Below are 27229 nucleotides of genomic sequence, written 5' to 3'. Positions count from 1 at the left end.
TATTGTGTCCACTACAATTTAAAAAATATTTTTAAAAATAATAAAAAAATAAAATTTGATTATGGAAATAACATTTCATTATTTAGATGAGCATTTCTTAATTATAGGTGACACTGACCATTTTTTCTAGTGTCTTATTACCCTTTTGTCTTTCATTTGTTAATTGCTCATATTTATGTCCATTTATTTCAGAATGAACTTACAGGTTTTCAGAAAATCATTTTTATGGTCTTTATATATATCAAATCATAGCTTTAAATATTTTATCATAGTGTTATGATCTGAGTTTAATCAATATAGATTATAGATTATAAATTATAGATTGTAGGTTATGAAATATTAATAAATAGGGTAAAAGGATTATGTGATCAGTGTTATAGAATAAATAATGTTAAGCTGCTCTAGTTATAAATTAGAAGAAGTAATAATGTAACTGTAAGACATAAGATTTAAGTTGTTAGAAATAAGATAGAAGAGTGTAAGGTGATAAATATGAGCCCATAGGTTAATATAGTTACAGATAAATATAATGTAGCCATTGTAACTCAATTTTTATGACTCCTATGTGAAACTGTTATATAAGCTGTTTCTAAGATGTTAAAAAAATTTTTTTTCCTATACTTCATATGCCCACAAATGTGCTCGAACCCAGAACATGGTTGTCTGTCTTTGCTCTGCTAACGGATTTCTCAGCCTGTGTCTCCTGCTTGCTTGCACCTATGTTTTTGAGGATGTGGTTTTTCCTCTTATAAACCCGGTAGAACTGGGACCCAGTGCTGTTCCTGGCAGAGACAGTTTGGGTCCTGCAGGGAGCAGTCCTAGCTGACTAAATAAAAGACTCTCTAATTCCCACAAAATTTGGACTGAGAGTGTTTTCTGGTGATCAGCCCACAATAGTGGGGAGATTTTTCAGTTTGTTTCTTTTAACGTTGAATGATGTTTGATTAATTGATTTTCCAGAAGTTTTACATTTAATGAATTGAAGTGACTTTCTGGTTTCCTTTTTCTTTTCTTTCTTTTTTTGGTATTGGCAATGATTTGTAATTACACAAATTAGTGGAATTCATTGTTGCATATTTACACACACAACATAATTTGGTCAACTTAATTTCCTAGCACCTGCCTTTTCTCTCTCCACCTCCCTTTCACTGGTCTCCTTCCTCTACTCTACTGGGCTTCTTTATAATCTTGTCATTAGTTCAGCTGAACATCTGTCAGTCATTTATCACTTCCACACTGGGGGCTCTGCACTGTGGATAGGTGATACAAGGATAAATGACCTAGCAACTCTTTTTGAAGAGACTGCCTGTGCATTTTTCCACTATGAATATCGTTTTCCAGTATTTTGAATCTAATTCTCAGTATGCTTTATTCCACACTCAGTGCTGGTGACTTAAGGAGTACTTTGGATACTTTCACTGAAGGAAGAAATTATATTATGTAGAGTCATATAATATACTCTTAAGAAATGTTTATACTTCATTTTAAAGGCAGGTAATAGAAGAAGAGAGAAGAGAGGAATCAAAGCCATATCTAAGAAAATCATTTGTTTTTCATTTTGGGAGAGAGATGATGAGAAATAAAATAATCCACTCATTTGTCCTTAAAAATATAAACATTAGGGCTGGGGTTATGGTTCCATGGTAGAGCGCTTGCCTAGCATGTGCAAAGTGCTGGGTTTGATCCTCAGCACCACATAAAATAAATAAATAAATAAAATACAGGTATTGTGTCCAACTAATTATATATATATAATATATTAAATATATATTTAATATATATTAAATATATATTAATATATATAATAAAATATATAAGCATTATAAACCACATGAAACAAATTATTTTAGGTCTCTATCAATTGGGAAGAGACATTTTTAGGATTGTTTTTTGTTTTCATAGTTTTGTTGTTTATCATAATATCTTCCCAAATACCCAAGTTCAATAAATGTTTTGTTTTTTTTTTTGATACTGGGGATTGAACTCAGGGGCACTTGACCACGGAGCCACATCCCCAGCCCTATTTTGTATTTTATTTAGAGACAGGGTCTCACTGAGTTGCTTAGCGTCTCACTTTTTGCTGAGGCTGTCTTTGAACTCAGGATCCTCCTGCCTTAGCTTCCTGAGGTGCTGGGATTATAGGCGTGCACCATCATGCCCAGATCATTAAATATTTGTTGACTAAATTTCCAACACAAATGATTATATTTGGCAGTCTTCCTTTAATTTTGAAAATATAAAATACGTTTTTCACATAATTGTAATCTCAGTAGTCATACTTTGGAATACTAATTATTTTAATTAAAACTTTTCTACTACTCTATGTAATAGTCTTAATCATGTTTACATATAATCAACTGTGCCTGAGATAACCATGGAAACCAATCTGAGGATAACAATTTTTTAGATTGCAATTTAACCTAATTAACACTTCCTTTTAGAATAAAAAATGCATGTTAAGTGACTATTTGTTTTGATGAACCCATAAGTTATTTATTGAAAATGTTCTTACAACATAGTCTCTTAATATGAATTTTCTAGCCCCCATTCATAATTTTTCCTAGTGACTTTTGAATAATGCAGTTCATTAGTCATTTTTCAACAGAAGAGTTGTTTGTAAGGGTAAAATAAAATGATTGTGGGAAACAGCCTATGGGAAGGAAGCCTTTATCTAATAGCTTTATACCAAGTTCACGAGGAGAATCAAATGATAGTACATGAAGATGAAGATGGGAGAAAGCTATTTAACAGGGACAAATACCAAATCATCCTATTTTTATCTTGTTCTTACTTCTAAACAATTAAGGATTGTTTCCTTATAAAGTTGAATAATGTTTTCGACATTTTCCAAAAAATCCTCAGGCCTCTGAACTAGATGATGAAGAATTTCAGCTGCCATCTGCATTTCAGCAATAAATGCCTAAATGGAAAAGAAAAAAAAGAAGCACAAACTATCTTTAAGACAGTGGTTAATGGACTCTTAAGCCACATCCCTCCTCCTTTGCCTACCTAGAGTGAGAAGCAGGGGGAAGGGGAAGATTAGAGACAGAGGGTTTTATTTAAGAGAGACTGAAATCACTGAGCTGCCTCAACCAGCCAAAGGAATTATGAGGACTAGGTTGACTTCTGTATTTTCATTATCTCATTGTTATGTATTATGTGTTTAGTTTCAATAAAGCATTTAGACTGATGAGGGGAAAAAGAGAGACTGAACACTCTTAGGGGTCTTCATTAGATGAAACAAAGCATTAGGTTGACTTGGATACTTACTAATTACTTTTTCCTCCCCAGTTAATAAGAAGAGTGGGGGTGAATGTCAGATTTTTTAAGACAAAATAGAGAAACTGGAGTTTCTTAGAATACTCAAGCTTGTAGTTCACTCATTCCTTCCTTCAATATTCAGTAAACATTTGAGCACCTACTTTATTCCAAGCACTATACTGGGAACTTGAGATAAAACAGTGAACAAAACTGTCTAACACTGGGCTCACAGAGCTCATGTTGAAGCTGAGAGAGACAGCATAAACACAGTGGGCAGATAAATATAAGACAAGTAGTGGTAAGCACTGGAGATAGAGTCATGCTTCATAGAGTTTATGTTCATGGGGTAGATAGGATATAAGCTAGTAAAAAAATAAACAAAACTTCAGAAAATATAAATACTATGAGAAAAATAAAGCAGAGTGATGGGAGAAGGTGCTATTTTATGTCAGGTGGTCACAAAAGTGATATTTGAGTTGAATTTGCAAGGAAGGGAGAGAGCCTCACAGATTTCTAGAGAAAGAACAGATCAAAGCAGAGGGAGTAAATAATACTGTAAAAGTTCTCTGCCCTTGTCCTAAGCACATAGCAAGTGTTCCATATCACACTTAGTATCATAATTAGTCATTCTTTCTAGTTTTTATAAATGCATACATGTACATATTTTACACAATTTGAAACACATTATATATAGAAGCCATTTTATAATTATAATTTGTTTTAAATAAATTATAATTTGTTTTAAATATTATTTTAATAGTAAAGTAACATTTCCTCAAATGATTTAAACATGACTCTATAACAGGTCAACAAGAGTGTTTCAGATTTTACAATTTTATAAATAATGTTGCAATGAATAGCTTTGTAGATAGATTTCTATATTACTAACATTTCCCCTAGAATAGTTCGTAAAATTAAAATTACTGAACTTTGGGTAATACATTTCAAAGTGATTCAGTAAACACTGTCTTTTTCAAAAGATGCTATCATTTGTCTCTCTCTAGTAGAGGGCATTGCTAGCATGCTTGTGTTCATTCACTTAGTTACTATGACTTCATATTAAGCACCTACTATCTGCTAAACACTGTTACTGGCACTGGAGATAAAGTCATGCTTTCACAGAGTTTATGTTCAGTGGGGTAGACAGGCTATAAGCTAGTAAAAAAATTTAACAAAACTTCAGAGAGTATAAATGCTATGAGGAAAATAGAGCAGGATAAGGACCGAGGCTAATGTGATCTAGTGTTATAGCTATTGACTACACATACCTATTGGGCACTTGAAATTTGGTCAGTGCAAATTGGAATGGGCTGTAAGTATAAAATATGCACCAGATTTCAAAAACAGTAAGAAAACAAAATGCATTATTCTTATCTGGACCGTCCAGTTAGGAAGACAGAGCCATATTTGACTACTGAGTACTTGAAATGTGGCTAGTTCTACTAAAGAACTAAATTAAGTTTTAAATAAGTTTAATTGATTTAAACTAAAACAGCCACATGGGGGAGTGGCTGCCATAGTGGACAGTGCAGTCCTAGCCTAAAAGTAGTCCTCACTCTTCCTGATTATATTCCAGGTGACATCACCAATTGTCATAACCCATTTGGACCCTGCAATGAATTGTGACCCCTGTATCCCACCATATCAGTGCCATGTTGGCTGTGATAGTATACTGTATTCATGCTAAAATCACATAACTTTTATCCCTATCTACTATGGGGTTTTCCTTTAAAGCAGTCTAAAATAGGTTATGGTTATTATCTAATGACTTATCTGCACAGGTGAGATTATAGATTATTTTATTTTTTAAAATGGACTTTATTGTACTACCAATTTTTAAATGAAAGAACATATGTCAAAGAGGTATTTAACCTACAGCAAGGGAAACAGCAGAATTACAAAGTGTAGGTATTAATAATCATTGAATAAGACTGAAAAGTTAGGCACAAGGCTGCTTAATGTCCTATATGGCAATAAAACTGTGGCCTTTGGGGTCATCTTATTTATTAGATAAGTTATTTGAAATGTATCCATCTGTAAGTTAACTTTGACTTCACAGAGTCTAGGCCATAACAGAAATTGTCAATCACAGGTACATTTTACTACAGTATAGATTGGCAGACTATGACCCATCCCACCCTGGTGGGTCAAAGCCAGTGCATCATCTGTTAACAGATTTCTTACTATCAAATTTTCCTCTTTAAGTCATAGTAAAAGATTTTTTTCCATGCTCTATTGCATTATGTTTGGTAGTATTTAAGATTATTTAAAAAACATGTATATGTGAAATTAGGCTATAGATTTCTTTTTGTGTGCTCTGTCAGAGTTTGGAATCAGAGTTGTGTTCATTTCACAAGTTGAGTTACTGCTGGGCTACTTTGTTCCCCATATCACAGTTTGTCTTTTATTGCCATAACTCCTTATTCTAGCTGGATTGACTGACACATAGAAGGTGACAAATTATCGTTGCTATGAAATGAAGCATATTAGCTTTCAGAATAGAGGGACTTCTATACTGACAGGAAGGTGAAATTTGACCTTAAGCTTATGTTCTAATAGTTCTTGAAAACAGGAGATAGTTTTACTTATGTCCTCCAGACTCAATAAAAATGTAATTTTCTCCAGTATCTGTTTTCTATTATCCAAACTATCATTTATTTATAGCAAAATTTTAAAATATAGCATACAGTAATGACCTATTGTGGCATTACCTCTTCCTCCTCTTGCTCTTCTTCCTCCTCTCCTTCCTCTTCAGTTTTTCCTTCTTTATGGGTGTCTTTCTTCTTTTTCCTACGACTCTCAATGACTTCAGGATCCCACTGATCTCTAGTGTATACGTACCCTGTATTACAGTGCTGTCTTTGCCCAGAAATTCTTTGGCATAAATCATAGTCAGGGCACTAAGGAAAAACATTATTATGTTACCTAAAATATTTTAAATATGCATTTAATACCTAATCTATATATTATTCAATACATAAAGTTAAAAATTCCTTAAAAACCTGACAAATGCAATATTGTGACCACAAAATACAACTTTCATGAAATGTCAACATTTTTGACTGAAATTCATACGTGTGAGAAAATATCAGTAGTTTTAAGTTGAAGAAAGAGGATTAGAAGAACAGTAGAAAGAGTAGAGAAATAGAATATAAAATCACTTTAGTCTGCAAAGGTTCAGATTAGTTTGAAAAGGCTGGTAATGGAGGAAAATGGAATATGCATATGTTTTATTTTAGTATTTGAATATTTACATATTTTAGTATTTACGATCATTTACAACTTTATGGCCAAAGTAGTTCATAAAATGCCAGTAATGAATGGGAAGGATCTGAAAGATCGCCTATCTAGTTCAACCTTTAAATTTTGAAAATGAGGAAACAGTTCATGTAGTTAAAAAAAAAAAAAAAAAGCACAAACCAAAGTCTATAAGTAATTTTCTTGTTTTAAAGTGCTTTCATGTGTGCAATTTGACTCAATTCTCAAACTAATTCTTTAAAATAAGTAATTGAATATTATGATTAAAGACATTTTGCAGATCAGGGAAACACAGACAGGTTAAGAGACTGGTCTCAGATCACAATGTCACATGGAGGCCTTCTGATTCATATAGTCCATAGGCTATAGATTTCTTTTTGTGTGCTCTGTCAGAGTTTGGAATCAGAGTTGTGTTCCATGCTCTGTGGATGCTTTATTAAAATAATGTGGGGCTGTAAATCCTGCTCTGGATGATTTCTAGGATAACAAATGTCTAGATGATATTCTATAGCAAGTTCTCAAACATTAGGAGACCTTGCTAAATAGATACATCTGCTCCCCCTTGTAATTTAGTAAGATTGGAGTGAGGCTAGGCCCTGGAAAGAGCATCCTTAGTGCTTCTGATGCTGATCACGCTTTGAGAAACAAAGGAAGTAAGGAACTGTGGAACCTTCCTTGATCATTTTCTGATTTATTCATGCCCCCTCCATGTGGAGATGGGATGTTTATTTATGCAAGGCTTTTATTTGGGAGTCTCAAGTTTTCACCAAAAGGACTTCAACCCATTCGGTCATTTTAAAAACTTGTGAATTTACAACCCAGAATCCTCACATTCTGGGTTCTTGACAAAGACTGTCACCTTCAGCTGTCTCCTGTTTTCACTTGGAGGAGGTGACTAATAAGAGGAGGGGGCTAAAGGATGTGCCCCAGAGCAGGGGTCCCCAAACTTTAGCAGGTATTAGTCACCTAGAGGGCCTTGCAGCCCTGATAACTGGGTGCCACCCCCTCAGTTTCTGGTTCTTCGTTCTGAGATGGGGCCTGAGAACTTGCATTTCTGACAAGCTTCTGGATATTGCTGCTGCTGGCTCTGAAAACCACTGCTCTAGTAGATTGCTGTACCTTAACCAATTTTTGTAGCACAGGTCCCTTTAGAATATGATAAAAGCCATAGACTTTTGCTTTAGGAAAATGCACATACACAAAAAATTTTGCATATAATTTCAGGAGGCTCCTGAATGCTTAGGGCTCATGAAACCCAGGCTAAGAATTTTAGCAGGCATTAGTCACCTAGAGGGCCTTGCAGCCCTGATAACTGGGTGCCAGTTATGAATGGGAAGGATCTGAAAGATTGCCTATTCTAGTTCAACCTTTAAATTTCTATTATCCAAACTATCATTTATAGCAAATAAATAATTCTAGAACTTTTGTTCTAGAAATTCCAGACTTATCCCCAAGTAGAAACACATGGTCAGAGAAGTGTGTGTTGTGCTGAGTTGTATATCACTCAAACTCTCTAATTATAATCTGATTTCTCTGTGGAAACTGCACAAGGCATTCAGTATGCCACTTACAACACAATGGGTTAAAGGTGTCATTGACTACATTAAGTGGTCTCACATTAGAACTTAAGTAAACCATTTCTCTCACTTTCAATGGAAGTTTTGTTTTTTCTGAGAAATGGCTTATCTTTTCACTGGCGATTTTTAATAACTGGTCACATTTTCCTTTTTACTTCAGTTTATCAAATTTGGAACCAGATTTATTAATTCAAATTTAGTGAGCATTTGGGGCCTTCTGTCCTGTGTATCTTTGTGCTTTCTTTCCACAAGGTTTTAATTTCCTATTTAATCTGTATTTTCCTTGGTTTTGACTTTATATTTGATCTTATTTAGTTGAGATCTCCTCTCTCCACTATGCACATGGTCACATGTATGTCATTCTCAAGTCTGCTCAGGAGTTGGGCCTCTGGTCATGAGCTGGGGCTGGGACTGTACTTACACCATACTCCACTGCAAGACAATCTTTCTCAATTGTGTTATGACCTTAGTGTATACTTTGGGTAATACATTTTAAAGGACCTTAGTGTATACTTTGGGTAATAATACACTAAGGTCATAACACAATCAGCTGAGCCTGGCACTCCACAAGGTCCCAACATCTGAGCTGACAACCATTTTATTTATTTTCAGCTGTCATAAACCCTTTGGGGAGCCAGGCAGGGAGTCTGAATACAAAAGCTTGTACTTCATTTTCACATAAACAAGTAGAGAGCATCTCAGTGAATTCCTACCATGACCCCATGAGGCAGCTATTGTCATCTTTGAGAACAGAAAACTGAGACTTCTAAATGTGACCTACCAGAGTTCCAATGGTTAATAAAGGAAAAACAGGGAAAGGATCAGCCTTAATCAACTTAGCAGTGTTCTTTAGCATTTGCCATTCAAGTCCTTTGTTGTTACTTCGTATTTAAATAGTAAACTTATTTAGAGACACTAGGTAGCAAATAGTGTGCTAGTTGATGTTTACAAGAATAAAACATGTTTTTTTCTACCTTTAAATAAGAGAGTCTAAGAAAAAAAATGAACATTTACAGTGAAGTGGATAAAATAGGAAAGTAAATGAATGGTTATCAGAGAAGCATTTAACTCACCATGCACATAAGGTGCATGGTGGTGGGGAAGAAGGAGAGAGAAGCAGGAGGTAGGGAGGGTGTGGTTGTCAGGGAATGTTCTGAAGAGATGATGCCTGAACTGGCTCAAAGGGTGGCCGTGGTTAAGCCTAGTGAAGAATCGAGGAAGTGGTTCATATGGATGCAGTTGAAGGAACAAAAAGACAGGAGTGTGAGAAATTCAGTCTGTGACTGATCTATAAATTTTGAAAACATTCTTTGAATTAAGTACTATCAAGATTTTCTATACTAAAGAAAAAAAACAACTAATATTTTTACCCTAATATTGATTATAATATCAGGCTTCAATTTTAAATTTTTAATTAATTCTACTTGTTGCAAAACCGTCATGGCATCCTCTGAAAGTGATGGTATTTCAGTGACAATATAACCTGAAAAATAAAATTTTAAAAATTTATAATATTAATATGTGAGAGTATGGATTTATTATTATTACTTTATAAAATATCATATAGCTATTGATTAATATAACACAGATCATAAAGTTATCTGTCAAAAATTTTGAAGGAACAGCTATGGTTATTGCCACATGAAGTATAACTATGAAAAATGGTTTTCTGATAATAAAAAATAAATTAATGGGCTAGGAAGTGACATCTTTAAAAATTTCAAGTCAATTTATTCAGATAGATGAGATGCCTAGGGAAGGAAATTCCATGCTAGTAATTCCTTTAACTCATGTTAGGAAGGCTCATATGATGAAAGGTAAAGGTATATTATAAGGGTTTCATGACATATTATTTTCCTTATTAAATATTTCATAATATAATTTAGTATATAATTTATAGGAAGTAATATAATACCTATGCATCCACCATTAAGTTTAAAGAATGGAACAGAACAGAATATATTTTGGCTTAGCACATCTATTGGCTTGTACTCCTGCCCAGAAGCCTAAATCTCAATGACATTCACCTTGTTTACCACCCCTACAATAAATAAATATATTTCTTTAATTATGTCACTTCCTCATAACATTTTCTCTTAACAATAAAGTCTCAATTCCTTCAATGGAAATTCATGGACTTCGACTTACATTTTTGCTATTTTTATGAATATTTTTTTTCTTGGAAGAACAACTGACAAATTACATTTAAGCCTTGGATATTTGGCAAAAATCTTATAAAAAGTAAATGAAGTATGTCTCTTACTTCAGGGACAACAACTGATAGTAGTTGTTTCCAAGCCTAAAATTTAAGTGAAAATTTGAATTTTGGAAAACTTGTTTCCATTGCCATAAGCTTAACAGCTTTTTAATTCTTACATTTTTCTGATAAGATTGGTGGTGACATTAACAAATGTGATTTTTTGATATTGTATAATGAACTGTTAACATTTTGGAGATCTGCATAATTCAGTAAACACGAATTTTATAAATGACTAATTCATAGGCTATAAAATCATGGATAGGAAAGAGACGCATAATAAGTGCAAGGTAAACCAGGGATTTTAATGTAACCAAGTTTGAAAAATTTGCTGATGTAGTTTCAAATGATACAATATAATTAACCTTTAAAATCCTTCCAGTTGTTGAGTTTTAATGTAGGATGAAGAATATTCACAGTTATTTCAAAGTCAATTAAACACTTCCTTTTTCTAGCTACATAGCTATGTGATGCTGGATTTTCTTCATGTATTTTCTTGAAAGCACTATGGTTGGGTTGTGGGAGGAGGTGTGGGAGAGATGGTTATAGCATTTAAGATTGACTCACCACTGCAGATGTAAAGTGGGATTTCTTAGTCCTCTAGACCCAGTTCTGGAAGGATCTCAGAGGAATACAACAAGTAAATAACCAGAGCCGAGGAGCCTACTGTCAATTTCTCTAATCTCAGAGACATAGGTGAAGATGGAAACACAGATGATGAACTCCCCCCATCACTGCCCACACTTCCTTGAGAGCATTTACCAAAGCCTTGCCCTTCCATGCTGAAGATGGAGGGATGGTGGACTCCATGCATGTACTAGCACAGGCATAGTAGGCACTTTGTAGGTACTATCTGGCCTACATCAGAGAAAGCTGAAATACTGTCTAGTCCACCACTCAGGTGGACCAGGCCCACATTTTAACTCTGTCTACATTTCTTGGCACAGTGGGAAGCAGGAGGTATTTCCTAGTTCCATAAACTGACAGCGGCAGGCTACTGCTTTCAGATTGAAGTGATGAGAGATACAGAGACATCAGACAGCTTTGTGTCCAGCCAGCCTTGCTATTCACTAAACCTCAGGCCAGCATAAATGGACACACTGGTGACCAATAACTTGCAAGACCATCTAAAATGTTGTACACCTGGAGTGTCTAGACTAGAGCTAATCATCATTCACTGGAGAAAATGAATTTTTCCAGAATATAGTAGCAAGTAGCAGAGAGGGAATTTTCTGGATCCTCAAGCATAGACTATACTTTTTTTTTTTTTTCTTCTCTTGGGTGAGGAAGTTATTCCAAGAAGCTGATTTTGGTTGACAGCCAACACAGCATGATGGACTGTTAATAAAAAGATTATAGATTGTGTAGGTTCTTTGTAGTAATGGAAGCTTCAAATATAGAAGGGTGCTGGTACAGAAAAAAATCAGATTGAATTTGGCAATGCTTTACTATAGTGTCCCTGGAAGCACTCATCTCTCTAGGAATTTTGGATTCATCTATTTCTAGCCTTGCCTGTGCCCTGACTCAGGTCATATATCTGTTTCAAAATGACTTTACTTCCAATTTTACATCTACCTTCTACCGGGCTACTGGTTAAGATCTAACACCAGAATGAGAATCCTTAATGAGAATTTGAGGAGACTTTCAAACTGTGTTTAGAAGAGTGCTAAGGTTCCCAAAAAATTCCTTTGGGAATGTGACAGGGTAAGAGAAAACTGCGCAGAAAGGGCTCTAAGTCCTGTCTTCATAGCAGCCTTTAAATGAGCCAGTTGTGCATACCTAGAATATGGCTATGAAAGTAAATGGTGAGAGTGTGATGCTCAAACTGAAAGAAATAATTTCTACCATTCTTACTCTGCCAGCTCCTAAGACACAGAAATCAATTAAATGATACGAGATGATGCAATCAGACAAACCCAAAGGTTTGGAAAACTCTACAAAGCAAATAACTAATTTTTTCAACAAAGGAAACATGAAAAAATAGAAAGAGGTAAGAGGTAAGGAAAACCTTAAAGATTAAAAGAGATTTGAAACATAGCAATCAATTAATCAGTTACAATATGTGAAGCCTGGTTGGATCTTGCTCCTACCTGTGCCACAAATACTCTTAAAAAAAATCTCAAAGGCAATTAGTGGAATTTGACCAGACTAGTTAGTTGATAGTGTCCAAGAAATATTATTAATTTTTTTAGGGGTGATGATGGTTAAGTGGTAATAAGTTTAAGAGTCCTTATCTTTAAGAGTCACATACTGAAAAATTTATGAATGAACTGATATAATATGGATTAGCTTCAAAATGAAAATAGGTTGGGAGAGAGGAGTAGACAGAGATACAGATGCAACAAGATTAGATAACAGTTGTCTTGTGAAAGCAGGGTGATAGACTCTTTAGTGTATGTGTGATCTTTATATCAAACCTTCTGTGTGCTTTTGCTTTGACTTTTCCCTAGTAAGAATTTTTAAAATTTATGAACTGTGAATGACACAATTAAGTTTCTCTTTTTATTTTTCCCTTTATCCTATTGCCAGTGTTTGTTATTTAAGCCAGATTTTTTGTAGCCATTAAACTACTCTACAATTTTCAAGAGGTGAGTAAAGTATAAACAAATATTCACTTATATACATATATGTATGATACAGTTTCAGTTACTATGCTTTTGGAGGTCATTTATTTATCTAATTTTGAATTCCATGATTATCCTTTTTGTCATTTCACTTTTCTAATCTCTTACAATCTGGGTATTTTCCCCAATTCACCCTCTTTATCACTGATGAAGTATAGACATAGACAGTTTATAAATAAATGGTAACAATTTATACTATAATATATTTATAATACCTATGTTATATAGCTTATAATACAAGGTTTTTTAAAATGGAGCTTATTCTATTTATTTAGGGCTTAAGATCAGTAAGAGAGGAAAGTCAACTTCACAATTATCACAATTAAATATTTCTCATAAGCCAATAGTCCCTCTTATTTTTGCTCATTTCAATTCTCTACATGAGATTCTATTTTTAAACTTAAAAATTTTTACTTAGTATAGTTAAATACAAACAGCTTCAAACAGTAAAGGAACACCTCATTCCCAGCTCCATTCCTATTTTTCTAAATTTTCTAATTATAATTATTAACATATATAACCTATACATGGTAGAGATTTTTGTATGGATAGGTACAGTTGATTCTGTACATCATCTACACATTCATATTATTGATGTGGAGAGAACTCTTTCTGTCTGTAGATACACTCAATAGATTTGTAGTTTGTTTTGACAAAGCTGCTTTTGCTGTTTCCATTATTGATTTGCTTTGGCAGTCATGGTTTTTACTTTACAGAGCTTTATTTTTATCTCTGTATTCTTAATAGCTATAACGTCCTCTCATAACTTACTGAAAGCTTTCTGTTTTATATTCTCAGTCTGTCCTGCCATTAGAGCTTTGCCTGGATGTCCTTTAAGACTTTTCCTCCTAAAATAGAATAAATTTTCCTTTCCTTCTTTTGTTCAACAAATCTATTTCAGTGGATTATTTTTTCCTAAACTCATCTTTCTTCTTCTTCTTTTATTTTGCAAATGTCTTAGAGTTTTCTCTTTTAATCAATCTAAACTTAATCCCTAATCTTCAGTGGTCTTTGCCATGAGAAATTTTAGACACAAAGTCCTTGCTCAGCATGCATTTAAATAGAGGGAGATTTTTCCATTCCACACTCAGAGCAGATTGGATGAAGTTCCAATACCTGGAGCCAGAGGGCAAGCTGGTGCCATTCCAGTTTCCATTCTTGCTTTGCAAATGTGGACTAATGCAGAGAAACCCAACCATGGACAGGAGGACATGGAGAGAAGACTCAGGTTGAACAGAAAAGCGGGAAGCAGAGGCTAGAGGCATTGCCAGACGGCTACAGCACATTTTTTGATGCTTTGTCAGACTGCACAATATTAAATAAGATTGGGCATATAAACTTATTATTATTGCTATTATTTTTACAAATGTAGAATATGGGGAATAAAAACAAATAAACAAGCAAATAAAACTCTGAGTTTCTCAATTGGCTACAGACACTAAGTTTCCTGTGCTAAGACAAAAGAAAGAGCAACCCCAGAAATTATTTGTGCCTCAACATACCGAAGTGAGAGACTTCTGAGGAGTTGAGCTTCTCCAACATTAGCTTTGTGACAAGTTCATCTGGAATGCTGTTACCACTGATCAGCATTGACCGCAGCTAAGAACAAGGACAGATATAGTTCACTACTGTATAATATGTCTGTGGTGCAGACTTTTTTATAGTAATCATAGTAACTTGGAAATTTAGTTTTGCTTACCATAGCTCCTGATTCAGATTCAGTAGCAATCATTTCCTCCAAAATAGGTAAAGCTAAAACATGAATTCAAAATATTAGCATAAGTTGGTATTATGACTGCCAAAATAAGAAACACATTTGAGTGTCTTCTAATTGATATCAAAGGTTAATATTTGTATAGCACTTTAGAATTCACAAAGCATATTTGTGCACATTATGTTATTTAGGCCTAACCAAAGTAGAGGCAGCAGAATATATTCTCTTTCTTTCTTCTTCTTCTTCTTCTTTTTTTTTTTTTTTGTGGTACTGGAGATTTAACCCAGGACCTTGTGCATGTGAGGTAGGCACTCTACCAACTGAGATATATCCCCAGCAGAATGTATTCTCTAGAGAACTTACTTCTCCCCTCTGCATGTTAAAGAGTCTTGGGGAGTTAACTTCTGAAACATCTCTGTATCTTAGATCCATGTGCCCTGTGTTGTACAGAAGATAATGCAAGGATGAAATGAGGTGGTATATATGACAGTGATTTGTGCATTATAATGTGTCATATAAAAGTATACATTTAAGTTATTAGTCCAGATTCTTTTGTAATCATTCAGTTATATCCAGAACTCATTAATTTTGCACACTGGTTGTATAAAAGGGAAGTATGCATCAAGAAACGTTAAAGTGAGAAATAAGACTGAGGGGAGACTCAGGAGCTTAATTGTGTCACTAGTCATTAAGAGTCTATGGGATGTTTGGTTTTCTTCAAGATTTCCTAGAAGTGAATTTGTGTGTGTGTGTGTGTGTGTGTGTGTGTGTGTGTGTGTGCTAGGAATCAAACCTGGGGCTTCACACATCCTAGGAAATACTCTGCTGCTGAGCTATCCCCCAGCCCCGGAAATAAAATTTTTGATAAAAAAAAAACCAGAGGAAAAATGATCAAAGATCTCTCTCTGTTATAGGTTACCAAATTGTTCTTGAAAACATTGTACCAGATCTCAATTTTACAAAGAGCCTATAGACTGCCCATTCCACAGCACCTTTGCCAATTACAATTGTAATAATTTTAAAGAGTCACCGACAATTTGATAGGCAAATATAGATCACTTTTTTAATTAGTATCTCTTTGAATAACAGTAAGGTTAAACTTTGTCTTATACCGCCTAGTTCTACTTTTATAAGTTTCCTGTTCATTCTTTTCCTTATTTTTCTAATAGGACATAAATAGTTTCACTGATGTGGATGTGTGTGTGTGTGTGTGTGTATCAACCTATTGTCACATATTGTAAAAAATGTAAGAAATCTTATACATAAAAATAAAATTTATCATTGAAGGTAATCTGGAAAGTGCTCCCAAGAAAAGCTTTGAGAGTTCCTTCTCTTCTTTGTCTTTTGTAAGAAGACACTAAAAACACACATATCACAAATAGCTCTAAATTATAAAGTTAGAGAATTGGGGACAGTAAGAATGGAGTCAAGGACATTCCATATACTCCTAAATTATATAAACAAAACTAGTAGTAATCGGTCAAAACATGACTGGATTGCTCTATTATAAAGGTAATGCTCACTGTGTTAAAATGCTCACTGTGTTAAAGGTAGACAGATGTCCAATAAAGGAAATATGGCAAGATGTTAATTGTGGAATATAGATGGTGGGTGGACAGGTATATGGGTGTTTGTTGCACAGTTCTTTACATTTCATGCATATTTGAAAGTTTTCAAAATAAAATATTGGGGAAAAAAAGATAAAGTTACCTTCAACACGAACACATTTCCATGTCTGTGCTATCTGATTGGCTAATGTTGTCTTCCCAGTTCCCTTAAAAAAGAAATATTGTTTAACACTCAATAGAATAATCATTTGACAGTGAAACAAAGTATGAGTTTTTAAATATTCTATTACTTCAAGTTTTTCTCATAAAAGTGAAGACTGTACATATTCAATGGAATATTACTCAGTTTTACAGAAAAATGAAATTATGGCCTTTGTCAGTAAATGGATAGAGTTGGAGGAAATCATGGTAAGTGAAATAAGCCATCCCCAAAACCAAAGGCAGAATGTTTTCTCTAATATGCGGATGCTAATTCACAGTAAGGTGGGGGTGGGGCAGAGGGCCCATCTAGAGAAGAATAGGGTTACCTTAGATTAGGTAGAGGGAAGTGAAGGGAGGGTAGGGAAGAGGATGGGGATAGGAAAGATAGCAAAATGAAACAGACATTATTACTTTATGTATACATGTGACTGCATAACCAATATGATTCTACAACATGTACACTCAGAAAAATGTGAAATTATATCCCATTTATGTATGATATATCAAAGTGCATGAATGCATTCTACTGTCATGTATGACTAATTAAAACAAATAAAAACATTAAAAAATAAAATGAGAGCATATTTTACATACTATATATACTTATAACTTCATTTTTCTGTGCTAATTTTTGCATAGCGACATCTCCTAAATTGATTTAAATACTTTTTTAAAGTATGAAAGTAACCTTGAAATCAGGAAGCTGTTGTGTTGCACTCCTTTGTCAAATTACTTGATTATGACTATAAATAATCATGATTATATTGAGATTCATTATTTTATTTCCTTCCTAAAGCAAAATGAATGTTCTAACAGATTTCCACTTGGTAATTTTTAAGAGAAAAGAAACCCTTCTTAACTGATATTTTTGGAAAATATCACCTATTAAAAGTCAAAGGGCACTTTCACACCGAAAAATTTGCATCTGCTTGCTGTCAATGTTGACTTTTAAAAGTGTATTCTGTTTTCAGAAAAGTAATGAAAGTTGTTGGAAACATTTCTTGGTATCTATCCGTCCCAGGGTTCCCACAAAACTAAGTCAAGGATGGGCTCCAGCTCTCAATCTCTTGCTGTTCTGGAAAGGTTTTCCAGCTAACCAGCTCAGACCTCTAATGGTAACTACTAACTAGTTACCTCTAATGGTAACTACTAACTAGCTCACTGGCTGAAAATGGCTCTTCTCTAGAGGTCCTCACTAGAATTACCTAGAAAGGTGAACAATTTTATAACAGCCACTTTTGGTTTCTTCTGTTTGTGGAAAGATAATACAGAGGTCCTCTAACATATTGTAGGTAAAGACTGAGGCATGTTGCTCTCAGGGTCTTTGGGTATTAGTAGGAGAATCTCCCAGAATGTCTTGATCATGTCTTATCATGGCATATACAGAGAACCTTGCAACAATTGTCTAAGAAACTCTTATATGCAAATCAAGTCTGACATAATTTAAGATTACACACTACTAGGTTATCATGGTGCAATGTTTTGATGTTAATTTCCTCATAATATAAAATGAATATGAATACAATCTGGTTTCTTTTTCAGCTCTAGTGTAGCTGAAAAAGGAGAGAAAGTTTTGAATTTACCAATAGTATATAATAATTTAAGTGATACAATGAAAACCTCAAAGATACTCAACAAATTAACAAACTATTTGGTTTCCATTCTTGTGTGGTAACTTACAAGACTGTGGTTTTAAAAAATTATACTAAATAATAGAGGAGAGAACTTACTGGTTTCCCAAATATAATGAAGCAAACAGGTTTGGACAACAAAAAATCTTTTTCAGCTTCATCTTCATCAAATATATCTGCAAAAGGATGCTCTTCTGTCTTCTTTTGAGAAATCATAATACAAAATACTACAATAAGAAAAAGTAGAATTGTTAAAGTGCCCAATTTGATTGGAGCAGGTAGTCTAGGGAGTGCTGGAATATCCAGAATTTACTTACTCCAGGAAGCCATTCTATACTATTACTACATGAATTTCGTCAATAATTGCAAAGAAATTAAATTTAACTATTAAAACAATAATAGGGTCTTTAAGAAAGAAACAAAGTCTAACTATAAACTATATAAAAGAGGGTTCAAAATAAGAGTTTTCCAAGGACTAAATTAAGGAAAAATATACATATACATGTATAAAGACACATGTATCTACTATAATATGTATATTAAAGATCAAATTAAAGTTCAACATTATACACACATGTGTATAAAATGTGCACATAAATTTTACCAGAAATATAAAAAGTAACACTGGATAAATTTATTAGATTCATTTTTTCATATTTTAGGAAGTCTTGGCTGAATATATGCATAGAAATTTTACAAAAGTAATGTAGTTTTGTTTTTCGATTTTGTAATACTTACAATGTTTGTGAGAACATATAATGTCTATGAGAACATATCTTTATTTTAAAGCTATTTTTTTAAAAAAAAATTTAAAAAATTTAGCTAGTTGTTAAGTGGATTTCTAAGCATAGAACACAAATTTTAAAAAATTATATCTACATGGAAGAAGAGGTTCATTAACCAACTTATAAATACATGAATTGTTGGATTGAAAATATATATATATATATATATAAACAAACTAAGTTTTCTTTTTTTGGTACCAGGGATTGAACTTAGGGGTGCTTTACCACTGAGCCATATCCCCAGCCCTTTTAAAATTTTTTTAATTTAGAGACAGGGTCTCACTAAGATGCTAGGGCCTCACTAAGTTGCTGACGTTGGCTTTTAACCCTCGATCCTCCTGCCTCAGTCTACCAACCTTCTGTAATTACAGGCATATGGCACAGAGCCTAACTAAGAATCAAGTTTTCAATGTATATTGGTTTTGTTGGATTGAATCAGAAACAAATTAGGTTAATAGTTCTGTTTTTGTGCAAAGAACTTGTCTTGTTTTTAAACACCTCCTGACTATATATTTATACTCAAAATAATTTACATATACTCATAGAATATTTTTATCATGTAAATGTAAAAATTTCTTGACCCAAATGAAGCCATGTAATAATATTTAAAAATATTTTTTTAAAGTTCCTAATTTAAAAATTTTTAATTTGTAATTATAGTACTGAGGTTCATTTTGACAAAATCATGCATGTGTGGAATTTGATTTTAATCCCCATTCACCCAACTTTCCTTCCTCTCTCCCATTCCTGTGTTCTCCTTTCTTTGCTCTACTGATCTTCCTTTCACTCATTTATTTATTTATTCATTATTAGTACTTTCTATTTATTTTCCATTAGTACTTTTTTTTTCATCATACATAAAGATGAAATTTCCCATGGTGTATTCATATATGCATATAATGTGATTTTGTTAAATTCATAACATATTTCCTCCCCTTTCTTGTTCCTCCTCCCCCCTCCCTCTCAATCTCTTTATTCCAGTGAAACTCCCTGCATCTTTGATATCTGACCCTCCCCCACATGCTGCCTTTTCCTTTTATTTTGCTCTAGTAAAAGCTCCCAATTTTTTAAAATTAAAAAGAAAAAAACAACAACGTGCTTCTAAATATTCTATATCAAAGAAAAATTTAAATCGGAAATTATAAAATATGAATGAAAGAATGATACTATTATTTGTTAGGACTATTAAACACAGTATTTAATTAACATCAGATAGTGAAAATATTTTTTCAAAAAAACAAAAATTTTCTTTTATACAAACAATAATAACAATAACCTCACAATTACACAAAACCTATAAAAAGGGCATGAATAAATTTAGTTAGGAATGTACACTATTGAGGGAGGGGGGCTGGGGTTGTGGCTCAGTGGTAGTGTGCTTGCCTAGCATGTGTGAAGCACTGGGTTTGATTCTCAGTAACACATGCAAATAAATAAAATAAAGGTCCATCAACAATTAAGAAATATTACAAAAAAGAAATGTACACTATAAAATTTTGCTGGTGGATACTAAAGAAGACTTCATGAAGAACCATGATATATTTCTGGATAGAAAGATTTACTTTGTACAGATGTTAGTCGTTTCCAAATTAATACATAAAATTAAATTATTATTGTGATCTGCCTTTTTGTGTGTGTGTAAATATAAGATAGAAAGAAAATGGCCATGCATGAAGGTGTTTCTTATATGCTAACAAATGAATAAATGAATATGAATCTGCTAAGAAAGAAATTAGGAAAACAAGTCCATTCACAATAGCCTTAAAAAAAAAACAAAACCCTTGGAGGTTTCACTACGGAGGTGAAAGACCTCTACAATGAAAACTACAGAACATTGAAGAAGGAAATTAAAGAAAACCTCATTAGAAGACAGAAAGACTTTCCATGTTCATAGATAAGCAGAATTAATATTGTTAAAATGGTCATACTACCAAAAGCAATATATAGTTCCAATGCAATTTCCACCAAAATGCCAATGACATTGTTCACAGAAGTAGGAAAAATAGTCCTAAAATTCATTTGGAAGAAAAAAAGACCCAGAATAGCCAAAGCAATTCTTAGTCAAAATGTTGGAGGCACCACAATACCTGACTTCAACTTACACTACAAAAGCCAAAGTAACAAAACCTGCATAGTACTCTTATAGAAACAGTCACATAGACCAATGGTACAGAATAGAGGACACAAGAGACAGACCTACACATCTACAGTTATCTGAGCCTTGGTAAAGGTGCCAAAAACATACATTGGAGAAAAGACAGCCTTTTGAACAAATGGTGCTGGGAAAACTGGTCATCCATATATAGAAGAACGAAACTAAACTCATGTCTCACCCTGCACAAGAGACAATTAATAATGAATCAAAGTCCTGGGATTTAGAATAGAAAATATGCAACTCCTAGAAGAAAACACAGGGTCAACACTCAGCTTATAGGCACAGGAAAAGACTTTCTCAGTAGGACCCCTAAAGTTCAGGAAATAATGCCAAGAGTTAAAAAATGAGATGGCATCAAATTAAAAAGCTTCTGCACAGCAAAGGAAACAATTAAGAATGTGAAGCGAGAACTTACAGAATGGGAGGAAATTTTTGCTAGCTACTCTTCTGACAGAGGATTAATATCTAGAATATATAATGAACTGAAAAAAACCTAAACACCAAAAAATAAAATAGCCCAATAACAAATGGGCAAATGAATTAAACACTGCTCAAAAGAATAAATACAAATGGCCAATAAATATATAAAAATGTACAACATCATTAGTAATTAGGGAAATGCAAATCAAAACTACACTGAGATTTCATCTCAAATCAGTCGGAAGGGTGATCATCAAGAATATAAACAATAAAAAATGCTGGAGAGGATGTGGAGAAAAAGGAAGTGGCCAGAGGACACCCTTTCATTGAGGTCAGAAGAAATGAAGTCAAAACTCATGGAACTGCATATCTGCTTTGCTGACCCTGGGCAAAATAACTAGTACTAAATCACTCTTAACAGTGCTGCAGAAAATGATTTAAAAGATGTGTTGACCTTTTTAATTATAACAGATGGGGGTAGACTATTGTCAATTGAATCAAGTGGTTGTCAATTGAATCAAGTGGTCTGTCATGCAGATGAGATCTTTGCTAGATTGATACAGTCTCTCATATGTGGTATGTAGTTACAGATTTGGCAAATGTATACATTCTTTTCAATCCTTATCAAGAAAAGAGGAATTTGTATTCACTTAGAACAGTCAGCAATGAACATTCAGTCTTATCCAAGGACTGTCCTGCTGTTTGTGACAATATGGTATAAAAGAGCCTTGTCGGTTCACAGTATCAGACGTGGTCAAGCAAGAAGTGGCAAGTGTCCTCGATTCCCTCATAAAATGCATCTCCAGCACAGAGTGGGAGATAAACCCACAAAGATTCAATGACTTGTTACTTTGGTGAAATTTTAAAGGCCAGTGGTCTGGAATATTCTGAGACTTTCTCTTCAATGTGAAGGGCAAGTTACTGTACCCTGCACTGTGACCTGTTATGATTTGGATCTGGAATGTCCTCAAAGGCTTATGTGTTGAAGGATTGGTCTCCAGTTTAGCGATTTCAGTGGTGGAGATTTGGGGAAGTAATTGGATAATGAGGGCTCTAGCTTCATCATAGGATGAATGTATTGATGGATTCATGGCTGAATAGATGTCTGGGAGGTGGTGGAAACTGTAGGAGTAGGGGGTCCTTGGGTGCATGCCACTGAGGACTGTATATTATCCCCAGTCCCTTCTCTCTCATTCTCTGTTTCCTGGCTGCCATTATGTGAGCAGTTTTTCTCTGCCACATTCTTTGCTATGATGTTCTGCTTCAACACAGGCTCAGAAACAATGGAGCAAGCGAAAATGGACTGAAACCTTTGAACCATGAGCCAAAACAAATTCTCCTGTAAGTTGTTTCTTTCAGATATTTTGTCAGAGAGATGAAAAGTTGAGTTAACATAACCTCTAAAAAGAGACACAGTACTTTTTAGGTCTCCTTAGTTTTTGGAGAGAACATGGAATACTTGGCAATACTGGGTTTTGACCCGTCTACTGGATAACTTGGACACCTATTGGTTTTGAGCAGGGACTGCAGCATGTTTCAAGCTGTGGTTCCAGAGGCTTTGATTCCTAGGTCACTTATCTGGATAATCCCACATGCTAAAGGTTATCCGTGGTAAATAAGAATAATTTTAGAGTCTTAGAAAACCCATGAAAGGAGAATTTCAGTGTAGATTCTTGTCATTTGCATTAGAGAACTATTCCTCATTCATAAAGCAGCTTTTGCATGCCCCAGGCTATTATAGAGAATGAATGCTTGGTCAGGGCATATCAAGTGACTTTGTAATTGGGAGTCCCCATCATAAGTGGAGTATATCAGACAGATCAAGTCCTAAAGTTGGGCAAGTGCAGTAGCACTACCCATTGAATGATAAAAATGGAACATGAGGATCAGGTTCAAGCAGAACTGGAGGACACAGGAAAGTTTTACAAATAAGCAGCCCGGGGAACTCCTGTCACCTGTCTCTGTGCACCAATGTCTCTCTTTCAGCTTATATCTCATGTGGAATTTCCTAGGAACTGCTGATGGAAAATTTAAAAAAAAAAGAATCCAAATATATTGGAGCAAGTTATAAATGGTATGCTTCCAGACTTTAGTCCTACTCACAGATAGCCCTAAAAAAATGGCAATTAGGGAAATTCTCTTGACAGAGCTTTAAGCTATACTCATAGGTCCTCAAATCAGAAGACAATGCAGAATAGCTTTATCAAGGGCCTAGAAGAAACAAGATTAAAAGAGAAAGAGTTCTGGAGAAGAACCTGTAATTGGAGAGTGATTTGGCAGACACACCCATGGTGACCTCCAATGAGTCACACTCTTGAATAGTTCCCTTCCCCTGAGTACAAGTGAAATCTGTGACTTCTAAATATAGCAAAAGAAATATTATCCCCTGGCTATGTTGTCTAAAGCTTCATCTTAGCAGGCAGGAGAGTCTTCCTGTTGTGCACAGTTGTGAGAGGACCACACGACAAAGAATAGTGAGTAGCCTCCAGCAGCTGAGAAGAACAGTAACCAACAGCCATTAAGAAAACAGGGATCTCAATCCTACAACGACAAAGACATGGATTTTGCTAATAATGTGATGGGGACTCCCAGTTACAGAGTCATTTGATATTCCACTAATCTGTGGGAGTACATTTTTCCTTATTCTAGTCTCCAGATGAAAGCATAGCTCAGCCAACACCTGACTGCAGGTATGCCAGGACTCCTGGACATGCAAACTGTAAGATAATTCATGTGTGATGTTTTAAGCCATTAAATCTGTGGTAATATGTTATGCAACATAAAAAGCTAATACAAGTGGGCAGAAAATATGTGCATCTTTGTGTCTCCCAAACCATCTACATCAGAAGAGGGATAAATAATCAGGTGGGCAAGATGATTATCTAATAGATGTCAGCCAGTCTTTGTACTTGGTCCCTTCAGTGCTTGCACAGTGAGCTAATAAAAGGAGAAGGTATGGTGGCAGGGATAAGGGTGAGGGAGGTTATGCATGGGCTCAACAACAAGGCTCCCCTCACTAGACTGATCTAGCTATTACTATTGCTGAAAGTTCTACCTGTTCACAACAGGAACTGATGTTGAGCCCTCACTATGGTGCAATCCCTTGAGGAGACAGAACATCCGTTCACTGACAGATTCATTACACAGGACCCCTTCACCTTGGGAGAGGCAAGTGATGTACTTCTAGTGTGAGTTTGTCTTTCCTATCAATAGTGCCTTGGCCAGCACCACTAAGATTATCTCACTTATCATCCTAGAATCTCATGTAATGTTGCCTTGGATCAAATGATTCTCTTCATAATAAAGTAGATATGCTAAGAGGTATGTGAACATGGGATCCACTAGACCTACCACATTCCACCTCGCTTAGAGGTCTGACAAAATGTCAGATGGGTTTCTCAAAGTTATAGCTAAAGCACTAGTTTGGGATTATGGGAATTGAGACAGTGTACTTCAAGATGAAGGCGATGCTTTGAAGCAAGTGGTGGAAGTAAGAGTGACCCCTCTCAACATCACTGTTATTGACCTGGGCAATTTGTGCCTCCCTTTCTCACCACTTAGGCTCTGCTAGACTGGACTTGGTTAACCCGAGAGATGGTTCTGTTAAGGGACTCAATAAGAGTTTCACCAAACCAAAATTATTGCTTCCAAAAGGCTATTTTTGGCTCCACAAAACTATAAGAAGTTACTGCACTGCCGGGTAGATGTTTGCTGCTACATAATTGGAATTGGTTGTATGTCTTGAACCCAGAGGATCCTCTGAGACACATCTTGATGTATTCATATTCACATTCATATCCATGAATGGTAACTGCAGCAATCACGACTTGCCAAGGACACAGTAACCAGGGGCTTACAGTCCTCAGGATGAAAGCTGATTATCTTACTGGGCACACAACTTAGACCAGCAGAAGTTTTGGCTACAGGTAAGGATGAGTTGTAGAATGAGTGGTAGAATAGGAAGATGATGAATGACTCATTACAGACCTATCATTAATCACAGCAGTGGGTTCTGTGGCTTATCCCATTGACTTTCTTTCTGTAAGTTCTTTTCAGAAAGAAATTCAGACTAGCTACCATATTAAAGGATCAGTGATGGGATGGTGTGAACTCATTGTGAGTGAGGAGTGGTTCAAGGGGTGGAATGTAGCAGATGATACTTGTGCCCATATGCATTTGACATGTACCCTTTCCATATACAGCCAACTAGACTTCCAAATACCAGCAATGTGTCTTTGTCTACTGGCTTTCTCCAACAGGTCAGACCCTCTCTGAGAACAGAGCACACTGGAAGTTCCAAGGAACCAATGCTCTGCTATAGCAGCCTTCAAACAATAATTGATGGGAGTTGACTGAAAAAATCGGAGCTCCTTGCCCCTTAAGAGGGATAGCTTTTAGATATGAAATCCAGAATTCCCTAGCGAATTCAGCCCACAGAGAAATTTGCTTCATAATATTCTCTTTATCAAGTTCTTTCCCTTCCCTGACGTTTCCATATGAACTGCTTGCCTCAAACTTTTTTTTTTGTTTCAGATCTACTTCTAGGTGAAACTAAGTTCCAAAAGAAATGCTTATATTATAGTATAACATAATAATTGGAGAACCAAATATTTGAAAACCAGAATTCTACAGATATTTTATGAGTTGTTGCCTTAAACAAAAACATTGTGCAAATATTTAACTCTTCTCAAAAGAGTTGGTTTCCATTATGAAATGGAACAAAGCTAAGTATTTTTCCAGGTTAAAAGATACAAGTCAATATAAAAATGCCAGAACTGGCACGGTCATATTTCTGGTTCTTAATAAAATATGTACCAAATTATGAAAGAAAATTGATGATATATAATTAAATGTAATTTAACAATTTTGAATTTACAACATAATCTCTTTCACATTATGTTGTGTGTCCATGCTATGATATTTTAAAAAGTTTTATTTACACTTCAGTAGTTGAATCAACGACTCCAGGAGAACTGCTTTTAGAAAGTGGGTCATGAAGTTTAGTTTTGCAAGAAAAGGAACTGGTCGGGGTCCCTGCAGGAGGTGGGGTTCTGTGCAATGATAACAAAATGCATCCGGGAAGTGGACAACAGCTCCTCTGGCCGCGGTAAAAAGGCTACTTACCTGGCCGCAGCGGACCCCACAGTCCGGATACCAGCCGCTTCTGCAGCCTCCCAGGATCTGTTGGGGGAGTTGCCTGGGAAACCTGTGGTGGCAGCGCGCGCGGCCCTTTGAGGGCGGGGCCTCGGGAGGTGGTGCAGTAATTCACAGTGATTCGTTATTCTAAGTATTTGCATTCCTATCAATTTTTGTATTCATAATTATAATACGCTTCTTTTTACAAATGTATCAGAGAAGGTACGGACATTGTTTATTTATGTTCCCACTCTAGTGGAAGAAACTTTATTTTAACTTAGAACAGTCAGACTCAGACCCCAGTGCTCTTCCACCCTGTTACACAGTCCCATTTTAGAATGTACAAATTTACCTCAGGCACAAAAGGTGGCAAACTTCAAAATTTACACTTTTAGGTGATTTAAAAAATTTTTGGTGGATCATACATCTACTGAACAATATGCATTTTTGCCGACTCTCAAAGGATAAAATAGGCAATAATCAAAGGAGCAGGGAAAAAAACGACACTCGGTGAAGGACCACCTGATTGCAAGTTTCCAGCAAAACAAGAGCAGAAGTAGGCGGGGGTGGGGGTGTGGAAACAGACTAATTTGTGAATGGATCTACTCTGCAACTCGGAGAAGAGGACTGAAAAGAAGCAAC

General features: G+C 35.0%; 1 protein-coding gene across 1 annotated transcript in view; it reads right to left on the bottom strand.

Moving 5' to 3' along the window:
* The window catches only part of Ak9 (adenylate kinase 9), a 126102-nt gene extending 99470 nt beyond the window's left edge, over positions 1 to 26632 (bottom strand). Inside the window, exons 1-8 of the mRNA XM_040283189.2 lie at positions 26576 to 26632; positions 18191 to 18318; positions 16402 to 16465; positions 14677 to 14729; positions 14480 to 14576; positions 9467 to 9579; positions 5973 to 6161; positions 2792 to 2920 (exon numbers count right to left, since the gene is read on the bottom strand). Of these exons, the coding sequence (XP_040139123.2) occupies positions 2792 to 2920; positions 5973 to 6161; positions 9467 to 9579; positions 14480 to 14576; positions 14677 to 14729; positions 16402 to 16465; positions 18191 to 18307 (762 nt within the window). The 5' untranslated portion in view covers positions 18308 to 18318; positions 26576 to 26632. The remainder of the gene's footprint in view (positions 1 to 2791; positions 2921 to 5972; positions 6162 to 9466; positions 9580 to 14479; positions 14577 to 14676; positions 14730 to 16401; positions 16466 to 18190; positions 18319 to 26575) is intronic.
* Between the last annotated feature and the right edge of the window lie 597 nt (positions 26633 to 27229).

Source organism: Ictidomys tridecemlineatus, chromosome 8 (assembly GCF_052094955.1).
Source record: "Ictidomys tridecemlineatus isolate mIctTri1 chromosome 8, mIctTri1.hap1, whole genome shotgun sequence".
Lineage (NCBI taxonomy): Eukaryota > Metazoa > Chordata > Mammalia > Rodentia > Sciuridae > Ictidomys > Ictidomys tridecemlineatus.
Note: the sequence above shows the minus strand (reverse complement) of the source record. Positions and strands in the feature narration are given on the sequence as shown.